The sequence below is a fragment of the Aspergillus alliaceus genome (genome assembly GCF_009176365.1).
Source record: "Aspergillus alliaceus strain CBS 536.65 unplaced genomic scaffold BDW43scaffold_8, whole genome shotgun sequence".
Taxonomy (NCBI): domain Eukaryota; kingdom Fungi; phylum Ascomycota; class Eurotiomycetes; order Eurotiales; family Aspergillaceae; genus Aspergillus; species Aspergillus alliaceus.
In genome coordinates, this window is record NW_022474691.1 from 47930 (window position 1) to 69794 (window position 21865).

General features: G+C 44.9%; 7 protein-coding genes across 7 annotated transcripts in view; 4 read left to right on the forward strand and 3 right to left on the reverse strand.

Annotated features, from left to right (window-relative positions):
- The first annotated feature begins 394 nt into the window (after window positions 1–394).
- BDW43DRAFT_239171 (uncharacterized protein) lies at window positions 395–2094 on the forward strand. Its single transcript, XM_032039646.1, has 3 exons — window positions 395–922; window positions 993–1466; window positions 1532–2094. Exons 1-3 carry the CDS (start codon window positions 455–457, stop codon window positions 1925–1927), a joined length of 1338 nt encoding a protein of 445 aa, XP_031903258.1. The 5' UTR covers window positions 395–454; the 3' UTR covers window positions 1928–2094.
- A 1919-nt stretch (window positions 2095–4013) lies between these two features.
- BDW43DRAFT_323577 (5'-methylthioadenosine/S-adenosylhomocysteine nucleosidase family protein) lies at window positions 4014–4831 on the reverse strand (the record flags this gene model as incomplete). Its single annotated transcript, XM_032049779.1, has 3 exons — window positions 4420–4831; window positions 4139–4237; window positions 4014–4091 (listed from the first exon to the last, which is right to left on the reverse strand). Exons 1-3 carry the CDS (start codon window positions 4804–4806, stop codon window positions 4014–4016), a joined length of 564 nt encoding a protein of 187 aa, XP_031903259.1. The 5' UTR covers window positions 4807–4831.
- A 1032-nt stretch (window positions 4832–5863) lies between these two features.
- BDW43DRAFT_298058 (BRcat and Rcat domain-containing protein) lies at window positions 5864–7223 on the forward strand (the record flags this gene model as incomplete). Its single annotated transcript, XM_032044500.1, has 2 exons — window positions 5864–6807; window positions 6875–7223. The coding sequence occupies 2 exons, from the start codon at window positions 5864–5866 to the stop codon at window positions 7221–7223; spliced, it is 1293 nt and encodes a 430-aa protein (XP_031903260.1).
- Window positions 7224–9253: 2030 nt separating this feature from the next.
- Window positions 9254–12189, reverse strand: BDW43DRAFT_298059 (uncharacterized protein; the record flags this gene model as incomplete). Its single annotated transcript, XM_032044501.1, has 2 exons — window positions 9254–11382; window positions 11445–12189. 2 exons carry the CDS (start codon window positions 12187–12189, stop codon window positions 9254–9256), a joined length of 2874 nt encoding a protein of 957 aa, XP_031903261.1.
- A 3915-nt stretch (window positions 12190–16104) lies between these two features.
- BDW43DRAFT_266908 (uncharacterized protein) lies at window positions 16105–16753 on the forward strand. Its single transcript, XM_032040926.1, has one exon. It carries the CDS (start codon window positions 16241–16243, stop codon window positions 16658–16660), a length of 420 nt encoding a protein of 139 aa, XP_031903262.1. The 5' UTR covers window positions 16105–16240; the 3' UTR covers window positions 16661–16753.
- Window positions 16754–17608: 855 nt separating this feature from the next.
- On the reverse strand, window positions 17609–18159 carry BDW43DRAFT_298060 (NYN domain-containing protein; the record flags this gene model as incomplete). Its single annotated transcript, XM_032044502.1, has 2 exons — window positions 17609–17871; window positions 18015–18159. 2 exons carry the CDS (start codon window positions 18157–18159, stop codon window positions 17609–17611), a joined length of 408 nt encoding a protein of 135 aa, XP_031903263.1.
- A 905-nt stretch (window positions 18160–19064) lies between these two features.
- The window catches only part of BDW43DRAFT_308108 (violaceus kinesin), a gene marked incomplete at both ends in the record, with an annotated part of 3973 nt that continues 1172 nt past the window's right edge, over window positions 19065–21865 (forward strand). The window contains one exon of the mRNA XM_032046409.1: window positions 19065–21851. Within this exon, the coding sequence (XP_031903264.1) occupies window positions 19065–21851 (2787 nt within the window). The remainder of the gene's footprint in view (window positions 21852–21865) is intronic.

Genomic DNA, 21865 nt, shown 5'->3' on the forward strand with positions numbered 1-21865 from the left:
GATTTCAGAAGGAGTCCTCAAAGCAGCAGCAAGAAACCCAGCAAGTGGAAAGAGAATGGCGGAGTTTCTCAGTGATAAAATAGGGAGTATAGGCAAAATCGTCGTTACTCCTGAAACTTTGGATGACGAATCTGATTCCGCGTCCATAATCTTTTCAGTACAGAGTTTGCAGTCCACTGCAATGACCACAAGAAGCTCTCTCACACAAGCTGAAATAACGAAGGCTACTGATGAGCTAGTCGGTATACTCCTGTGGGACGAAGAACTAGATATTTTATACAAAGCGGCTATCAATGATAAACGGATTGGCCCTGACCGATTTGTCCGAAACTTTGAGAAGTTGCTCAAAAAGTTTTCCACGAACTTAAAGGCAGAAAGTCAAGAGTCACTACATGTTGAATTGGCAAACTTTGTTGCACTAAGAGCCGGTCTCGTGGCTTCTAAAGTCCGAGATATGTTCCAGCCAGCGTCTGTTGTGTCCCAGGACACAGCGCCTAGCAGGAAAAATGAAGATTCAAAGAATGAGCTACTGGGCCAGCCTTCGGAGGAAGGAAGCTCTGCAAAGGAAGGGTCTGTAGGAAATAATCCATATATCAGCCCCGAGGAAAACGAGTTAGACCAAAAAGGCGAAGAACATTTTGCCTCACTACTAGCCCATGGACGATATTTTCTAGTGGAGAGCAACGCGTTCGGGATGCTACGCGAGGGTCTTCGAAATTTTGTTCACCCACCTTACAAGCAGACTACGCACCTCAGCAGAGCAATTACAGCTATGGGGTACTCTGAAAGTTCCGAGCCAGCGCCTGCACTCCATTTGAACGTTTTGGCAAAGATCTCTAGGACAGTAATGTCGCTTCTCTCCAGTCTTGGGCTCAAAGAAAAAGCTATACAACCAGGATATCAGCGCATAAGGTGGATGAACGTAAGTGTTTTTTCATACAAGTTCTTTCCTGAGAAGCTTTGACTCCTAGCTCCCTGCTGATATAATAAAGGCACACGGTAAATGGCTTTATGATGACTATATTGAACATGACGCAGGCGCCCTTCATGTCTTGCAAAATCATTTGAATACATTAATGTACCAAACAGAGACTTCGACTGAAGGTGACAACGGTCACAGTTCCTCTCATTCTTCCCGTGTGGGTACTCCCAACCGTAGTTCAGCAGTGGTAAACAGCTCTAACACTGGGGGTATGCTTGGTGAATTGCATGATGCGTCTGCAGATGTTGGGATCGGTAGCGCTATCCGAGATGTTGAGCTTGGTGAATCCCCGCATCATACTTTTCATCTTCTTCTCTGCGAGGAAATGGGGAGATATGGTGTTGAGCTCCATCAATTGCCCGTTACACACATCATGGATGATCGTCAATTTTTCTGCGCATTGCAACGGGTCTATTACGAGCATAGGGGAAGATTCAAACCGTTTTGGTCTTTGAGAACAGTTCGCGGTATCCATTTTATGAAGGTATGTCGATATTGTGAGCCTTGGGCGAGGTCACGCTAGGGTTATTCTAATACTATACTGATTAGTTTACCTATGGGGGCCACCGATATATTGATGTTCGATGTCATGAGGATCTTTGTGAAAAAGAAAAGCCCTGCGATTGTGTACCACCAGGTAATCTGGTCCATCCAAACGGAACAGAATATGAATTCTGCCCGTTACCGCCCAAGTTATCCCCCCCTTTTGGACCGCGAATGATGATGGACCTATTTACCTACCCTAATTGCATAAAGCCAAGTACGACACTGGTTGTTCAGCAGCTTCCAAAAAGGACCTGTGGAGAGCTTCAGTCTGAGTACATTGAAATGAAAGAGGCATGGGGAATATATTACAAGGAAGATTGGGACTGGACCAAGATTTGGTGGATTCTTGGCGTTGGATTTTTCCCTCCCAGTTTGATTTTCAGGGAGCATTTGGAATAGCAAGTTGGTGGATGACAGGAGCTACGATTGTTGTTGGCATTGTTGGAACATGTACATGGACTTTGAGATGCTGTCGAAGGCAGCTACATCAATTTCTCTCACAACTACCCGTATCAGTTATGCAAACCAGCGGGCCCCTCTGTGTGACAAATTGTCAGGAGGTACGGGTAATAAATAGGATATTCTGCTATTCGTTTATGAGTGCTAACAAGGCTTTTACCGGCCATCCATACACGTGACTTGGATATATGGGAGTATACGATGAGCAACCAGAACAGTATACGCCAACTTACGATCCGAGATACACCGTCAGGGCTATGCGCCATGGGGAGATGGATATATACGGGCACTTATTCATACACTTGTCTTAGTCGTTGGCGACCAGTCATCATTGTTACTATATAGTTACCTTTGATTACCAGCCCGACTCGTTCGTACTCTCACTAGTGAGTATACGTACTCCATAGGCCAGGCTGTCCACCTCGAATTATTTGTATCTTCGTGGAACCTCTTCGGACCTGTGTGGTCACCGCTTCGTCAATAAATGGTGTCGTACACCAGTGAATTCTGGTCCCCACGCTTGTACTCGGCCTACTCAAGATAGCTAACTTGTAGCAGGACTCTTGGAAGAAGCCCGGGATGTAACCCATCCATATACTCCCGGTATACTCCTAGTGGTATCGTGGGAGTAGCGGGCAGGGATTCCCTGGTGCCCATACGCGAGTAATTGATTACATAGAGTATAATGGTTAAACGGAAGCAATAGTGAGAAGGCTCGGACCATGCTAACAAGTGTACCAACCATGTCCCCGACAGTATCACACTTGCTGATGATAAACCCATCCAGGTTTCTACTGGTGCCGAAAGCCTGGTTGAAGTTACGTAGGGAATCCGGTAGAACGGTAGATAAAATTTGGCAATGAACTCGCAGCGAAATTTTGCAGGCGCACTGTGCTGGGGATGAATGAACAACTGCAATATGTACTAGCTGATATTGCTTAGGAAATATCTTTCCTTTTGCCTACTAATAAAGGAATAAGTATTAAGGACTCCAATTGCGTTGATTACTTCAACATCAGATACAGGCCGAGGTAAAATCGATAAGGGGATCTTATGTGGGTTGATGCAGGCTATAAATGATAGATAATTGGCAGGTAATGGGTTCAAACGTTGTATCTATTGGAATGATATTCACCATGTTGTGGCTACCGGATTTTGGATGGCTTTATATCGATCTTTATCCTCGGAGTCTTCACTTAGCAGTTCAATTATATATGACTCATGCTTTTCGAGAAGTGTCACATATGTAGAGATGTTGATATTTTTATTAATAAATGCCGCGGCCTGACTTATTGCCAGTGGGAGAAAAACAAGCCGTTTAAGAAGGATTATAGCAGCGCTATTTTAGATAGGCCGATCACTGTTAATTGATTTTTTAGAATTTTAAATCTGGTTTATTAATCTAGCTTAGATACAGTTATTATATGAGGTGAGACTAGTTTTACAGCTAATATCTGGTTGCGCGTGGTGAAGAGAATATGGCCTCGCTGGATCTAAGAAAGAAATTTATTAAGTACTGGAGCTATTTCACTATCTTTGATCCACATATCTATATTATCTGCATTGTCAAAAACAAGAAGCCACTTCCCAGTACTTTTCTGGCTAAAATAAGACCGGCCATGCTCTTTTGTCTCTGCTGGTTTCATGTCTTGTATTCCAACAGTTTATGCAATATTTATGTAGGCTTGTTCAGCACGCTCGTAGCTAGTGCATGGAATCCAGAATATAGACCGGCTGAAGTCTTTTTCTTGTGTGCGATATACTAACTCAAGAGTAATCTCAGTCTTATCAATTCTACCCAGTCTATAGATTACAATTCTAGATGGTCCCTTTTCTTGTTTAATTAATTCTTGAACTTTGGAAATTTCTTTTCACGATCTATAAATTTCCCGTTTCTCTTAAAGGGAATTATCCAGTGAAATTGATTAGGGTTTTATTCTTTTATATTTATACTTTGATCAAGAACAGGAACTATCCTGAGAAAAGCTTTTGTATAAGCAGCGGCAACAAGTGCTGCATTTGCTTGCTATTCTTTATAGAAGTCACAGTAGTTCCAGATACCTTGTATGACAAATAATGGAAGTTTATCTATAAGAGCTGCAGCCTCCATTTCGAAACAGAGAACATCCAGGTCTTATGCAATTAAATCACGTGTCCTGCATCTTTCATGGCCTGATCTCCTGAAGCAATCAAGCCATAGTGGTGGTGGATTTTAGGCTGTTCAGTTGTCCGTTCAGGGCGATTCACTAACTGATTTTAATCACACTTGGAACAGTTGGGCTTCTTTCCCACATGGATATATATAGGATAAAACAACCAGTCATCTCACGGTCGCGAAAATTTTCTATCTCTTTATTATAGGGTGTATCAGCCAAGATATTGCTAAATTGGTCCTCTGCTGTCATATAGTCGCTCTCAACTTGGGATATCACCTTTAGTAAAACTGGAGGAGGCTTATTAAGAGTCCCATTATGCTGAAATCGTCCGTAGTGCAGGTTTTTGCCATAATCATACTGGATAACCCCGCTTAAGGTGGCCGTTGGCTTGCTGACTACAACATCACCAAGCCGAATATCAACATGTTTGCTTAGAACTCTCCCTCCAATGCCAACCATGAGGCCAAAAAGGGTATTCGGGGACGTCGAAACCATATGTGCCACGACAGCTGAGGCAGATATTGTCCCACAGACACCACTGGGGAGGCAAGCCACCACCACATTGTGACCGCTAATGCTTCCGAGAGTGTAGACGTTGTGGTCAGATTGTGGCTGGCGGAGTGAAGGGTGGACCTCATCTAGCATAATCTTCGCGGCCCACATTTCTACTGGCAAGGCACAGATCCAGGCGACCGTGTGTGTAATCATCATATGAGAAGGTCATTTTCACATGTCTTAAACAGTAGGAAGCAGCGGAATATTCAATAACCCGTTTCGAGGACCCAATTTACCCGTGAAGATACGGACTGATCTGGAGCAGTCTATAATGTAGAGTAGAATTCTTGGCATGATGAGGTTGAAAAGGGAGGGGTAGCTGGCTACGTGTGGCCGCAAGGCTGCCAAACCAACAGCCAATCGATGGTTCAGGGGATATGTTCGTGATAAAAAGCAAGCAGAGCTTTGAGGTATTAGAAAGTGGTGTAGATTATGATTGAAGCCTAGAAATTACTTCGTAAACAAAAACAAGTCCCCTTTAGAACATGAACTACTATTTTACATGTCCTAGCGAATATTCTATAAGTGGCATCAAATATGAACAGATAGTGCTAACCATTCCGGGCTGTACGCAACGAATAAGAAATCTTCAGAGTAGTGCACGCCGGAGGGCGGGTGGGTCTGCTGACTGAGAAGATGGTTATAGTGAATAAAAGCAAGGAGCGCGCTGAGGCATGACAGGATATCTGAGTCCTGACAGTTAGCTTGAGCATGTTTTACTGAGATATTGGGCATACTGTTCCCATCTTGGCACCTTGTTTGATTAAGTCAATGACCCCTAGGGCAACTTTAGAACTATCTCTCAAAGTTATAGCCCAAATCTGGATATTTCTTCTTTCTCTCCATTCTCTTTATTTCAAGGTAAAAGCATGAGACAGCGCGTGTCTTCCAGTTTCAGAAGAGTCATTGTTTCTCTGTTTCTCTCTGTCCCAAACCCAGTTTAGCCCAGTTTCACCTTAGGGTTACTAGATTCCGGACACCCTGTATTGACATGCTTATCATTAAACTTACTGATTTCTCTACCTCTAGTCCCACTCTCATACTCCACCTTCCCTTCCTCCCGCGCCAGATTCGCATCCCCCAGTGCCTATACCATATTGTGCCTGCTTGAATTTTGCAACCCAACAGCCACCACCATTATAATCTTCCAGTTTCAACATTCAACATGGAAGGCGACGGAAGTAGGGAGTTGGCCTTGCAGCTACTTTTAGAAGATCTTGATCAACTTGAAGATATGCAAAAGGGGAAGCAGGTGGCCGGAAATAGAACAGACATAGAACTCGCAATCGAGACTATGAGGGACAGCGTTCTCGCCGCCCAGACCTCCATCAAAGACCAGACAATAGCTATCAGTACGAGCACGGCTATTGCTACAGATCAGAACATCCTCATGTCCCTCAAGCGTGATGAAAGGGTTGCTGAACAAGATCGACAGTATGCGATTGGATTGGACAGTAATGCGCCCCTTGACTGGACTCGACGTGAACCAGTTCAAGAGTACGATGAGGAGAACGATGCAGTGTCCACAGTAATGGGAGATCTCATGGATCGTATGACTCTGAGTGACATAATTACTAATGGAGAAGCTTCTTCGCGAACACAGACGTTTGGAATGGAATGTGTTTCCTGCCTCGAGCAGGGCGATGTTACTACTTCATTCACTAGCTCTTGTGGCCACATCTTCTGCCGCGACTGCACCAGGCAGCTGTTTCTCGGGGCAACCCAGGATGAAGAATTATATCCACCCCGCTGCTGTGGTCAGATAATGCCACCTGGAATTGCCCTGAGAATCCTGGACTACAATGAGCTCCGAGCTTTCAGTGAGAGGGCCATCGAATATGCCGCAAAAGACCGAGTATACTGCGCTGAGCCAACGTGCTCCAAGTTCATCCCCCCTTGGGCGATTGAAGGGGAACACGGCACCTGCCCTGAATGCCACCGGGAGATGCATTTGCCTTGCCGCTCTCTTGCGCACCCTGGGGTTGATTGTCCAATGGACGACACGCTTCAATGTGTCCTAGCAATGGCGGATACGGAAAAATGGAGGCGATGCTTTAATTGCCGAACAATGGTAGAGCTTCAGCACGGATGCAACCATATCACTTGCCGGTAAGTCAGCTGTTGCCATAGCCTTCTCGGAGTAGATAGTACAACGAGTATGTTGACATTTATCAAGCTGCGGTCGTGAATTCTGCTACGTCTGTGGTCTAGTTTGGAAGTCATGCAGTTGCCCACGTTGGCATGTAAACAGGCTAGTTGCCATGGGAAATCAAGCCGTCGAGGAGGAAGCCGGACCTAACGCAGACATTGCTGTTCGTCAGGCAATTTTCGATCGGGTGGTGGAAAATCTTCGTCACCACGATGATGTTGGGTGTGAGCATTACAGAAACTCGCAATGGGCTTGGCGTAATCAAGGAAGTTTGCAATGCGAGGTCTGCAACCATATTCTGCCTGAGTATATTTTCATGTGCAAGAACTGTCGGATGAGGGCTTGCAACAGGTGCCGGAGGCATAGATTGAGATGAAAAAGAATCAGGAGCTGGGGGGCGTGGGAATATTCGTGTTCTTAGGGTTTGTTGTTGATTATGTACAAATAAGGAACAGAAAGACGTGTTTCCAAAGGACACGAAACAAAAAGGCTACGACGATCGGAGATGGTGCATAACAAGAGCAGAGTGATGTTTAGGATAGGAGCATGGATGGGAAATGTTACCAAGCGTTTCAAAAAGCTATGTCTAACCTAGCAAGCATGAACGCGGGAACAGTTGTTTGACCGCACACTAGGACTAGAAGAGAGATTGTACTTTGTCATAAATAAACCAGATATGAGGATTGGCCATGATCCAAATTAATACCATATCCGGGCTATCGCAAACGTAGTCCAGTATTTGAGCAAGTCGAACTCTCTATGCAGTCCTTGAATTCATAGCAGGGTTAGGTCTAACCTCTAGGCTAAAAGGACTAAATTATCGAACAAGGAGATTGATACGGCTAACCACTGAGCTATGGACTCATCCTTCCTTAAGTGCTCTCTTCACTGCCTCTTTTTCATCTGTGGTACATGCTGGCCTATCAGAGTCCCTTAAATATTCACTAGGGGGTTTCGGAACACTGCGGGAGAAGAGGAGAAAGTGAAGTAGATCTTGGGTTTCTGAGAGTAGGACGATGATCCTTATATGCGTGACCTACCATGTTACAGTAAGCAGAGTAAATAATACCATGCACAAATCCACTTCTGACTTAATGCTGTTTTCATATGAGAGCTGGGAGTATGCTGTGACGGCGCAGTCCCTATCCAGACTGCTGAGTTCGTAGTGAATGAGAGCAAGTTGTGACGTGATTCTTGTTTGTTCTGTTCGTATTCGAGATAGACAATATCCCACGAGCGAAGCTCTGTGGGATATTCTCTTCAAGCGATTCTCTCGTATTAGAGCTTCCCAGTTAGATCAATCTATCTACGTTGGCCTGAGCTGTTACAGAGAGCACACAGTCCAGAAACCCTCACTCCATCTACAGATATCAAGACATCCTTTCAAAAGTTGGAGGAGTGGATCGTTGTCAGGAACCCGGTGCACGTCATCTAAAGGATATGCCATCTCTTGACTAGCAGCTGTAATACTATTCTCATACCGGGCAATGGATGATCGTATACGTGCTGGACAAATATGGGGAGGGAATATGTTCGACACATGTACGTGAGTCTTGTATTACTGGCAGAGAACGCTAGTTCCTTGGTTAACGTGGTAGCGGATGCGCTCGAGGTTACTAGACTTTTGCCGACTTTCTCTAGGCGAGGTTGGTGAAAGCTGAGATGGATAAGCTTTCCGTTTGGTGGGATTAGCAAGCTGAAATGAATTAATAAAGGGGTTAAAAGAAGCAGAGTCAAAAACAGTAGGTGCCTGCACAACAGTTGCTCTTCTAGACCTGCAGCGGAAGCAACGCACCGGGTCGTGCAGTAAAGGGGCTGGCACAATCGTAATAGGGACGAATGTCCTGGGGAAAGGTGGGTGAGTGCTATCAGCAGCATGTGAGGATTGGCAACGGGCACAGCGAACATCAGACGACTCTGCATAAATAGGAATCTGACAGCCCAGGCATGGTCTTGTTTCAATAGGAGGTGGTGCACGTAGTAATCGGCAAGCTGGGTAGAGAGCTGGTTGAATAGAGGTAGATATACGAACCTGTCGACCGCAACGCTGACGAGATCGACGACATAATCTGGTTGAGCAATAATATCTGGATGTCTGACTGCGCAGGATAGGAATTACGGAAGGAGACATTTTAAAGGGTCTGTAAAGATCTCAGAGTAGGATTATTAGAGGCGGAAGAAACTTAGTCATTTGTTGGAAGAAGCAGTCACAATGGCATAGTTGATGCACGATATATATCACAACTTAAATTATAGAACCATGCTAGAATTTCAGGAGTTACAACTAATAAGCATAAGCATTGTAGTCACACGGGGCGGAACTTGTAGTGTCAAATGTAGATTTAGTTATATATAGTATGTTGGTGGTCGAACGTAAATTAGGTTACTAGATTTGCCCGTGCTGAATCAATCAACTTCTTGTAAGTCATGGCCTCCTGGCGCAGGTGAGAATGCTCTGGAAGCCATGATAAGTGGGTGATCTAGGAAAAGAAGTCCTGCCGCTAATCGTCTCTGGGTGTGAGTCAAAGCGACGTGCTCTTCATGAAATGGATGTATCGTCACTGTAGCTGGAGTATGCCGCGCTATAAGCTCCTGGTCCTGGGGATGCTCCAATTTTTGGGTTAGAGTGGACGCAGGTGGATATTTATAATTTGGCAACAAATTATGCTCATCCTGCCAGTCACCAAGAGCATGAGACGAGTTTCTGGAGTCTGGATGATCTAGGCCTAATGTGCTGTTACGTAGCCGACAATATTCTCTAATCAAAGCTAGGGCATCTGGAAGCCTTCCTTGATTTTTCCAGGCGTAAGCAAGGTTCTCTACGCTGTTTAGAGTATCAGGATGCTCGGCTCCCAGTACTGTCATCCTTGTCTTTAATACTTGCATTTCCAGATTCTCAGCTTCATTCAATCGTCCCTGTTTGTAGTATGTAAATGCCAGTTTTGCCATGCTGGTTAGAGTGGATGGATGCTCGGCTCCCAGTACTGTCTTCCTTGACTCTAGTACTTGCACCTCCAGCTTCTCAGCTTCATTCCATCGTCCCTGTTTGTGGTATGTTGATGCCAGTTTTGCCATGCTGTTCAGAGTGGAGGGATGATCGGGCCCATTTCGCTCTTGATTGATTTCCATCAGTTCCTTGTGTAGAGCTTCCGCTTCTTGATATCTTCCATCACTAACAAGGCAATCTGCAATTCTACCAACTAACGCAGTGTTTTGTTTCATAATGAACTCCTTTTCTTGCACAAGTGCTAGGGCATGTGGGAGATATTCTCGCCAGAGTTCCCGATTAGTGTGATGACTATCTGGAAAAATCCCCTCTATCCGATCAGCCACCCTTCGGATCCAGTGACCAATTATCCCGTTATTTCTAAGCCAGTTCCGAGTTGCAATATGCACAAGTCTGTGCATACTTATACCCGTGTCTTGGATGTTGGTGAATGAGTATGCGTTTAGAAGCCCGAGAGCGTCGAGCATCTGTTTCTTGGTTGTTTGGAGAGGGAGAATAGACTGGGGAATGTTTCGTGGATTAATACAGGCCATGAAATATAGATAGTCTGCAGCCAGTTGATTTTGATGCTGAATCTGCTTGAATGATATTAACCAGGTGGTCATAACAGGGTTTTGGATATCCTTATATCGCCCTGGATCCCTGAAGTCTTCACTAAGGAGCTCCACAGCATCTTGTTCCTGCTCTTGGAGAATAGCAAGGTAGTTAAACAGGCTTATATTGTTTTCAATAATATATGCTGATGCCTGTGTAATTGCCAAGGGAAGAAAGGCCAGTTGCTCTAGGAGAGTAGCTGCTGTTATATCATCCTTGAGCAAGTCCTCGTGTGCCAATGTTTTCCTCAAAATTTGGAATGCGGTTTCCTTATCCATATCTGGAATCGGAATAATATTGAACGGCGCCAGCTTCATGGCGAGTTTTCGGTTTCGCGTAGTAAACAGGATACGGCCTTGGTCGCTTTGAGGAAGGAAGTCCTCAAAAGGCGGAGCTGTATCATTGGCTGCTAACCACATATTTATATCATCTGCATTATCAAAAACCAGCAGCCACTTTCCTGCATGCTCAGAGCTGAGGTATAACTTGATCTGTTCCTTAATCTCTGTTGCCTTTATAAGATATTGTCCTAGTGTCTGCGCAACTTTCAGGAATGTTTGCTCTATTATTGCATGGCTAGTACACGGGATCCAGAAAACTGAGCACTCCTTATCTCGGTCATGTATGCGGTGTGCCACCTCTAGGGCTACTTGTGTTTTCCCGATCCCTCCTAAACCGGTGATTGCAACTCTCCTGGGACCATCTTGCATTGCAAGTAATTCTTCCAGCTTTGTGATTTCAGTCTGGCGACTCACAAATTTTGGATTTCTTGCTAGCGGGACCATGAAGTGCTGCACATGTTTGCCCTTTAATAACCCAGAATCTGTATGGCAAACAGGCATGATTGATAACAATAGTTTTGTGTACGCAGCTGCTGTTAATGCTGCATATCCTTGCCACTGTTTCTGCTTATGGGAATCACAAGAGTCGGAAGCTCATCCATCAGTCCTGCTGCCTCCATCTCAAAGCAGAGTATCCCATATTGTTGAGCTAGACAGTCTCGTGTTCCTGAGTCCTTCATCACCTGATCCCCGGATGCAATCAGGCCATAATGAACAAATGGTACCCTTGTATCCCGCATTGGTCTTTTAACCAGTTGCTCTTTATCACACTTTTCGCAATTATCTTCCTTGTCAACATGGTGATAGGTAGAACAAAAGAGAAAATCCGTGTGCTGATCTGGAAGCGAGAATCTCCCCTTCATGTTTGGGTTTTGCTCCAGTACTTCAGATACTGTTTTCAATAAAGTATCCTCACCGCTGCCAGTTATTTGTTTTGCCTCAAGTTGACTTAAACGTGTCAAAAGAGTCGGTGGTGGTTTGTTTGAGGTGCCCATTAGTTCAAATTGCCCGCCCTGAACCACCTTGCCATAATCATACTGTACCACCCCACTATGATTACGACCTGGTTTGCTGACAATCACATCACCTAGTCGAATGTCATTGTTTTTTCCCGGGACCCCTCCTCCAATTCCCACCATCAGTCCAAACTGAAGCCGACGAAAGGTTGACCGCATGCGAGATAAGACAGCCGCAGCAGACACTTTCCCGTACACGCCAGCTGGTAAGTAGGCAATAACTATATAATGCCCGCTTAGTTCGCCAAATTCGTAGGCGTTGGAGTCAGTCGATAGTTGAGGTGGAGTGTGGGCCTCGTCGAGCATGGCGCGGGCCGCTGCCGCCTCGAGGGGCAAGGCGCATATCCACGCGATCGTGTAGTCATCGGGTGTGAGGAAAGCCATCGCCGTCGCAACAGGAACAGGTGAGATATGTCGTAGATTAGTCGAAAACTCACTTTTGTCAGATAAAGAGAAAATCTACACGCGTACCGGAACTGAATGAAATCAACAAGTTAGGGAAGGAAGAAGGGTAATCAGCTCCGTGGCCTGCAAGGCTGACTCACTTAACAGGCCAGCCATCTTCCTGGGATAGTATCAATCATAGAAAGGCAGTACATGCTGTACAGCATGTCTCAGGCCAAATTTCTAGGATTTTAACCTGCTCTTTAACGTTAACCTACAAACTGAAAGTACTCGTCCGTGCAGCTAAAAAATTTATAGACCCTAGCGAAACTAGACGGTCTCCTTCCATGCATCGGCTCTGGATTTTACTTTGTCCCACGGGCACGGCTTCGCCAAGACTGAGCTCCATGGCTTTCTTACAGTGCTGTATCGTCTGGTACGCTTGGTAAAATGTGAGAATAAGTGTCTGAACTTATTACGGATTAGTGCTTGAAAAAATGCGAGAGACAAACCCGCAAGGCCTTGCATAGGAGGTAAGTTGAATCCTCTTAAGATGCGTGTGAGAGATGACAGCAGGTGACAGTAAGATGGTGTTGGTATTGAGGGTAAGTTGGCCACTCTAGAAATGGTGTGAAAGATGGTAACCTGCTGACAGTCAGATATTGACAGTTAAGATAGTAAAACAGTTCGCTATAGCCACAGGGTGCTTGGAACACCGGAGACAGGACACAAGAACACACGTAATTAAATGACTCCACAAACTTAGCAAGGGTGCTACATGCAGCCTTAGGCCGCATACAGCCGAAAGAATAAAACCAAACCGAACCCTGAAGGCTTGACCCATTAGATAGTGAGATAGAGGTTGAGTGTCAGTAGTGTCGTTCATAGAATTAAGTATCTACCAAATGGCATCCGCTCCTCAGTAAGCTACGTAGACCTACGTTCAACCAGGGATCATGCTCGGATACAACTGCTAGCGCCTCTGTATATTCAAGACAGGTATTTGAAACCTGGTATAGATGCGAAGTTGACGGTTTAGCGCCGCAGTTGCTCGTCCTGCGGTGGAAGGTGGGTTTCACTGGCTCAATCCTCGTCATCCGGACAAAGTGGGACCCTACCGTTCAAAAAGCCTACCAATTTTTCTGTGTGGGGCTAAAGCGATAACTGGCCTCCAAAATCATTGATTGGGCCGCACCTCAGATGATGGAGGGACATTCCGGTCTGGTGACCACGGTGGCTGTCGATTATGTGCTTCCAATCGCAAGTTCGAATCATCGATGTATATACCCGCAGCCTACCCAGAGGCCAAGTCTACATTCCTGGAGATGCCTTAAAGGGCATGCTTTAGAGCTGGTGCCTAATTGCTGGTTCACTTTAGATTAAGGCCCGTAGAAGATAAGTTCCTCCAATTTCATGAGACGTAGAAAATTAGGGTTGCCGAAAATATGATGACACAATTTTAGGGAGGCCGCAATTTTATCAATTCTATGTATAATATTTAGTTCGTTCGGTGTTATGAGCCGGACTCGAAGCCTTTGATGCGAGTTCGAAGCCATTAACCTGTTTCAGAACGGGAAATTGAGCGCCACAAGCACTCAAGGCGCTGAAAATAGGGCTTAATTGGCTTGTTATCCTCACTGGAAAGGGCACCACTGCTGCGCCAAGGGAAGAGGGGGCGATGATCATATTTAGGCGAGCAGATTATAGCAATCAGGAATTTGCTCTTGCTTGTTCCGTATACAATCATGTAATATATGATGAAAGAGATGATCGAATAGAAAGTTGATGATTGATTACAAGGTGACTTATTAATCTATTCTGAAGGCACAAAGCTATGTTAGCATAGGCCAGTGCTGGCTTAGGACGATTGATCTCCGAATCAACATTGACTGGCTGATACCATGTCTCCATAGAACCGATATCGACCAATGGTTGATTCCCTTACCCCTGGCCTATGCTGCGTGAAGCGCCATTGTTTTCTTTGTGTCTCTCGATAAATAGGTTTAATTTATTCGGCATCCTTGTCATTCCACCTCGTGACTTAATAAACTCCACACCTTCAATTTATAAAGGCGATTTTTAATCTTACAGACTGACCTTTTTATAGATTGGCCTAAACTATAAACTAAACATCTGAAAGTATAAATTCGTTGAACGCCATTAGCTTGCTTCACAACCAGTAAGAGCTCTGTCCAAAGCGGTTCTGTCAATATCATTCAGATATTCCTTGCTTTTGCAGGTAAACTTTCGTAAAATGTCCGATCTCGAACATTAGCTAGACTATCAATGACAGTGTACTCTCCGTACGTAAGTACTTTCCGTGGGCAATAATGTCAGGGACAACAACCATTTTAAATCTTTCGTATTGCACGTTCAAGATCCGTAATAAGTATCCTGTTCTATCTACCCGGATCTATACTCCAAGTTGTCGGGATTCCATCGAATTGCTCCTTGTACTGTAGCGACCGCTGGACTTCTTATTAATGGTAAGCCTGTGCAAGATTCCTAACCTTCGAATGGTAGCTAAGCCGTCCACCATGGTTTCTATGGTGCCTGAGCAAAACCTAATCCCCCATTCATGGACAGTTTCCGTAGGTAGCCATGTATCCTCAAGGTGCAGAGAACGGAGCGTTTCTGAGTGTGAGTAGAGAAATTGCTCGAGGTCTCTGACCAATAGGTAATATTTTGCTATTTCAAGGTGGTGAACAGAAGGTAGGCTGATTTGCCGCATGAAATTTTAAAGGCTGGTACTATCAACGAGTCACAGTTCTTCAACATTATGTAGTGCTTCCATCACCTTTCTAAAAAGGTTAGGGTCTGGCGTAGAAATCTTTAAAACCCAGATACTTTGAATTTCCGCACTATAATCCTATTACGCCTTGCTGCTACTATGGCATCGATAATCGTCTTGAAATAAGCAGGATAGGAGTTTCTCCACTCAATAAATAGACAAAGCCAGCGAAACGGCTTTTTTATACTATCAGTCAAGGGCAATTCGATGCTTTGCAAATTTAGGAAATAAGGAATACAATGAATCAATGTTATAGCGTCTATACACTCTGTTAAGATAGTCTGCTGTTCATGGGAAAGTCCTGCAAAGTATAAGTATATTACGCTGTACAAGACTTTTCTACCGCGGAAGTTCTAACAGAGCTCTCTCTAATCTCTGTTATACTCCAGTGGTGTGTAGACACAGGAGCGAAAATAATCCCAAGATTTGATATCTGGCTAGTAATCAGCATGGCATGTAAACTTTTAGGGTGCTTTGAGGACAGACAAGGGTCTATAAGCTCCACGGCCTTGTAATGAATGGCCTTGACGTGCTGAGCGATATGGGATTTGGACAGTTCAAGTAAACGTCTAAACCCAGCTACCGAGAAAGCAATTTTGATTGTGTGAAACAAATAGGGAGCACAATGAGTTCGTATCCTCCAATTAGACTGTGAAAGATTTCCTAAGCTTCCGTGGATCTGGGCGTAGGCTATAATTAAACATAATAATTCAGTTGGTAGTTCTGCGAGTGGCATTATGTGCAATATTCAAAACGCTAAAACGGTAACGCAATTAAACAGACGGCTGGAAGAAGTGAAAACACTACAAGTCTGGATTCCGTGGCAGGCATTCGGATTTTTTATTCTGTGGTGAAAGTCTGGCTAGGAACAGCCTGCACTGTTTGGTGTCGCAGATGCCCAGCCTTTTCCGTGCCCATCGTATCTACATCGTTCCGCTAAGTTGGCCCACATTACCATCTCGGGTCGTACCTTAGTCTACGCTAGTAGTCACTTCCCGCGGACCGAAATTGGCTCGCGGCGGCCGACCCCTACATTTATTCCATTCCTCAATAGAGTGACTCCAAAAGGGGCTCGGCTTATGCCATAGCTCATATTGTAAGTACCCGTAGTCCCAGATATATTTACTGAATGTGCTAGAACGGGCAACAATAACCTAAACGCATACAAAAGTTTTTCACCATGCTAAACTTTCAATAAGCCCATGCGAATGGCATTTACATTTATCAAGCACCGAAAGCGAGCTTCACGACTACTGAACAATGAACTCGAGTCAACCAGCCTTGCCGAAACCATCTTTATTGGAGATATTTCGGTTCCAGTGCCCTAATGTCTATTTCACGGACCCAACCAGTGCTATGCCCGCTGTGGGGATAAGTGCCATTCAATCTGCGAAAGAGCTTATCGATAGCCGAGCGCCTGGCTTCCTTCCAATTTTCCCTCCAAGCTGGGAAAAGTATGGCCTTTTCTCTAATACGAGCGGGCCATATGGATCTGAAGGCCACCCCCGAACTGAATGTAACACTCTATTCCCGCTGTCCATTTTGCACATGGCCCAGGAAGTTTATTTATGTCTTTTTCAAATTGTCCAATATTTTTATGTTATCAGGCGTATGCGTCTGTTGAAGCTTGATAGAATGCGAGGCCAAAAGAATCTCTCAGAGAAGAGGTCAGCACGTTGATGGCCTTTCCGTCGACCTTACGCTGGCTGAAATATACAGTCATTGGAAGACAGCTGAAGAAGAGTTAAGCTCTGCGAGAAAACTACAGTTTCAAAAGGAAAACAGACTGGCTAGAAGATAGCTAATAGTAACTTTCTGGACATTATTGAAACTTATTGTTATGTTAATCTGACAGCAATATATCTATTAAACCAGAGGACCATATCATATACTACTAACCTTGACTTAATTATTAACCGGGTAGATAAACATCTTAAAGCTATAGGATCAGTGGAGGAAACACTCTCTGTAGAGTTTCCATTTTCCACATACCCCCAACAGGAAAGCAATAATGAGTTGTCACCTAGAAAAGCCATGAGCAACCCTTAAGTCTCGGAACATGGCTATCCGGGTAAGAAGAGAACAGAGATATCTAGAACAAGTAAGGAGACAAATTGTATATGAGACATGACTACTGGTAGCGTGAATTATCTTAACATCAGTTACATCTAACAAAAAGAAATTATGGTATAGATTTTGGTTCTTGAGAGAAGCTCCGGTGCATAAGCAGAAAACACTAGATAACTACTATTTACAGGGTATTTGCTATTATAAAGTAACAAGAGATGATGTATTAAAGTCTGAAGTACATTTGTGTAACTCAATTTGGTCAAAGATAATGGTTAACTGGCAAGAGTTTTTATACCTTCCCACCACCTCTTCCCGGCATACCTAATTATCTTGAACATAGCACGTCGCTGATTAGGGAGAGTTCCTGCGCATTTGATCAGCCATCCACTTAACCTGCTCCTCCTCTTGCCATATGGACGAACGAGAAGCGAGCGTGGCAGTAGTGAGTCTATATGGCAAGAGAAGGGATTGAATAAAAGCAACACATACGCAAATAACTTCGAGCTGATAGATCAGCCAAAGGGCAAAGTGGCAGAAACGACTTATATATACACCTATTTATATAGCAGAACTCTTAGGCTTCCGACACTTATCCTGTACGAAGATCTCCGTGGGTGAGCCCTTTCCAAGGGAGCTGCGGGGAGTCTCAAACAATGACAAGGCAGTGATAAGATCACTAAGCTTATGGTATCTATAGATATGAGAATCAAAGTCAGGGTATTTTTTTGTGAGGAGCTGGCCAATGATAGAGAGTCTTGCCCAGCCATTATTATCAGACACTGCTTCTACTGTTGTTTGCAACTGACTTGCTAAGTGGCTATCTTTTTAAGTCTGTAGGACTGATAAATAATGGTTAGGCACAATATTACTGTCAGTATACAGCACAAGCTTATCAAGATACATGGGGTTTTCAGTATAGATAAATTTATTACAGGCAGTAATAAAGGTCTTGGGTGTCTTATACTAAATCTGCACACGATTAGTCCTGACTCGCAGATACAAGTGGCCAGCCAGGTAAAGTCACTGTTACTTGGGACAAGACAGGATCTATTATACCGGCTAGAGTACAAAAGATCCATCGCGTCTATAATTATAGCTGAATCAGTCATATTCTTGCTGTGGATATATTAACTGCTGGATTAGTTAGATTAATTGCTTAAGGAGCTCGTCCTTCCAGCCCTATAGATTAGATCTAGTCCAGTCCCCATATGCCCGCTTCGCACGAGCTGTGTCATATTTCGTGATTCCGGAGAGTAGGAGATTAATAATAGAGGAGCGTGCATTATCTGTGTCAATGAGAACCGCGAGTTTCACTGGCCATGACTGTGGACATACATGAAGTGAGACAGCTTAATTATAGCTAATAATCGGGGTTTGCTATCTACACAAATATTTATGAGCCTTGCTACCATCATGTTATATATGCCTCGGAATCAGGTCCGTAAAGGCATAAGTCATGACGGCCTATATATGTGATTGATTATCAAGGGCAGGATATGGAGGCGGGGCATGCTCTCCGTAATTTATGTACGATACGACAAGAAACGATACAGACATGGATAAATCGGAGTTCCCAATATGAACTAGCGTATCTTAGCAAAGCCCTGAACCGAACGAGGAACAAAGTGAGGAAGAGAAAAAGGAAACGAGCCCACGAGAGCGTGCGCAAAAGTGTATGCCGTTTCGCTGTAGAGAGGCTTCTTCCACGCGCTCTCCTCGTTCGGATTCGTTCTTGGGTTGCCCTCTTGGGATCGGTTTTGTCTTTCTTGGCCTTAGGGTTCTCTATCTTTCTTGTTTGCTTTTCGTTAAACATATTTCGGGGTAAACCATTGGCTGTGCAAAGGCCTTAGCCTTGCAGACACGACGCTACCCCTCTATTTCAACCTCGTCAGCCTGAGAGTTCAAACCCTTCCGCTGAATGGCTCCGAACGAATGGGTTATCTTCCTCAGGGATCAAAGTTAGCATATGTCGCTAGTTACGGCTCTCTTCATTGATTATCTATGACATGCAAAAATGGGATTTAGACACGACGACTATACCGTAGCATGGATCTGCGCCCTGCCGCTGGAAATGACAGCAGCAAAGGCCATGCTGGATAAGGTTCATCCTTCACTACCCCAGCCAGAAACCGACCACAATGTCTACACACTTGGGAACGTTGCCGGCCACAATGTGGTAATGGCGTGCCTCCCGGCTGGTGTTTATGGTACCACATCTGCTGCAATTGTGCTTGCTCACATGTTGCCGACATTCCCTTCCCTTCGATTTGGGTTGATGGTAGGCATCGGGGGCGGGGTACCCAGCAAGAACGCAGATATTCGCCTTGGTGATGTGGTTGTTAGCATGCCAACAGCGGGCTCTGGAGGCGTGATCCAATACGACTATGGAAAGACACTCCGTGATGGTAGTTTGCAGCGCACTGGATCGCTAAACAAACCCCCACAATACCTGCTCACTGCAGTATCTCAAATACGCAGCGATTACATGGTCAGGGACTCACTCATTAAGAAGGGTATATCGGAGACGCTTCAGAAGCACCAAAAGATCCACGAACAATTCTCACGACCGGACCAAGACTGGCTGTTCAAACCGGGCTATGACCATGCGAGCAAGACCGTCAACTGTTCACTATGCGATCCGTCCCAGCTAGTAGTTCGTACAACACGAGAAAACAATCAGCCAGCCATCCATTATGGACTGATTGCTTCTGGGAATCAGGTTATGAAGAATGCCAAGATACGAGATTCCATCGCTCAAGAGTTGGATATTCTCTGCTTTGAAATGGAGGCAGCCGGGTTGATGGATCAATTACCATGCCTAGTCATCCGAGGAATTTGCGACTATTGCGACTCGCACAAGCACAAACAATGGCAGGGGTATTCAGCGCTTGCTGCTGCTGTTTATGCAAGAGCTCTTCTGGAAGTGGTTCCTCTATACAACAATGATTTGAGCAGGGAAAAAAGAAGTTTCTGGATGGTCCCCTTTGCGAGAAACCCACGGTTTGTTGGCCGACAGAATGAGATCCATAGTCTTGAACAATCGATTATACCCTCAAGAGGACCAACAAAGACTGCCATATGTGGACTAGGCGGAATTGGGAAAACCCAAATCGCCCTGGAGCTAGCCTATCGCGCTCGAGAAAAGGTTCCTGGAATCTCGATTTTCTGGATCCCATGTACCAGCTATGAGAATGTCGAACAAGCCTATTTAAGCCTTGCCTCGAGCTTAGGAATAACAGACATAAAGCCGGCTGAGGTAAAAGAACAAGTCAAAACCTTCCTTAGTCAAGAACATGCTAGGAGGTGGCTTCTTATCTTTGACAATGCGGATGATATGGAGATGTGGACCAAGGGAAGCGCGACTGCGCCACCACTTAAGGACATTCTGCCCCAGAGCGAACATGGCCATATTCTGTTTACATCGCGTAACCGAAAGCTCGCGGTGAAGCTGGCATCGCCAAATGTCCTATCCATTCCTGATCTGGACCAGATCACTGCTAAAGAGATATTAAAAAAATTACTTATACAAAAGCAGTTACTACAGGATGATTGCGCAACCACTACGCTCCTTGAGCAGCTTGGCTTTCTTCCTCTTGCAATTAGTCAAGCGGCAGCTTATATCAACGAAAACGAGATTTGGTTGTCTGAGTATCTTTCATTGTTAGGCAAACAAGAGAGAAGTATAATTGAAATGCTAAGCGAGGAATTTGAGGACGATGGACGCTACGCAGAGATTCAGAACCCAGTGGCGACAACCTGGTGGATCTCTTTCTTGCAGATCCGGCAACTAGATGAATTAGCAGCTGACTATTTGTCATTTATGGCCTGCATTGATCCACGAGTTATCCCGCAGTCAATTCTTCCCCCTGCACCATCAGCAAAAAAACAAGCGGAGGCATTAGGTCTTCTGAAGGCGTATTCGTTTATTAGTTCACAGGCTCGTGATGGTCTATTTAGCCTGCATCGGCTTGTGCATCTGGCAACACGGAATTGGATGAGAATAAACAAGATTCTCGATAGTTGGGTAGAAAGAGTAACTTGTCAGTTAGATGATGTATTCCCTGATAACGACCATGACTATCGAAGAATATGGAGGGACTATCTACCACATGTGCTCTACTTGACAGAGTGTGAAGAATTCCAGAGGTTCCGGCATGAGTATTATGACCTTTTTTCAAGGATAGGGAGATGCTTGCAGAGCGATGGAAGATATAATGAGGCTCAAATTTTCTATACAGATGTTTTGGAAATAAAGGAGACAGCTCTTGGACCCGAGCATCCCGGCACTCTCACCAGTGTCAGCAACCTTGGTTCAGTGCTTAGAAAACAGGGCAAGTATAAAGAGGCCGAAGCCATGCACTTGCAAACACTAGAAGGCAGGGAGAAGGCTCTAGGGCCAATGCATCCTGACACTCTCACCAGTGTCAGCAACCTTGGTTCAGTACTTGAACAACAGGGCAAGTATAAAGAGGCTGAAGCCATGCATCAGCGAGCTTTGCAAGGCTATAAAAAGGTTCTAGGACCCGAGCATCCCAACACTCTTACCAGTGTCAGCAACCTTGGTTTAGTGCTCGAGGATCAGGGCAAGTACAAAGAGGCCGAAGCCATGCACTTGCAAGCACTAAAAGGCAGAGAGAAGGCCCTAGGGCCAATGCATCCTGACACTCTTACCAGTGTCAGTAACCTTGGTTCAGTACTTGAACAACAGGGCAAGTATAATGAGGCCGAAGCCATGCATCGACGAACACTAGAAGGCAGTGAGAAGGCTCTAGGGCCCGAGCATCCCGACACTCTCACCAGTGTTAGCAACCTTGG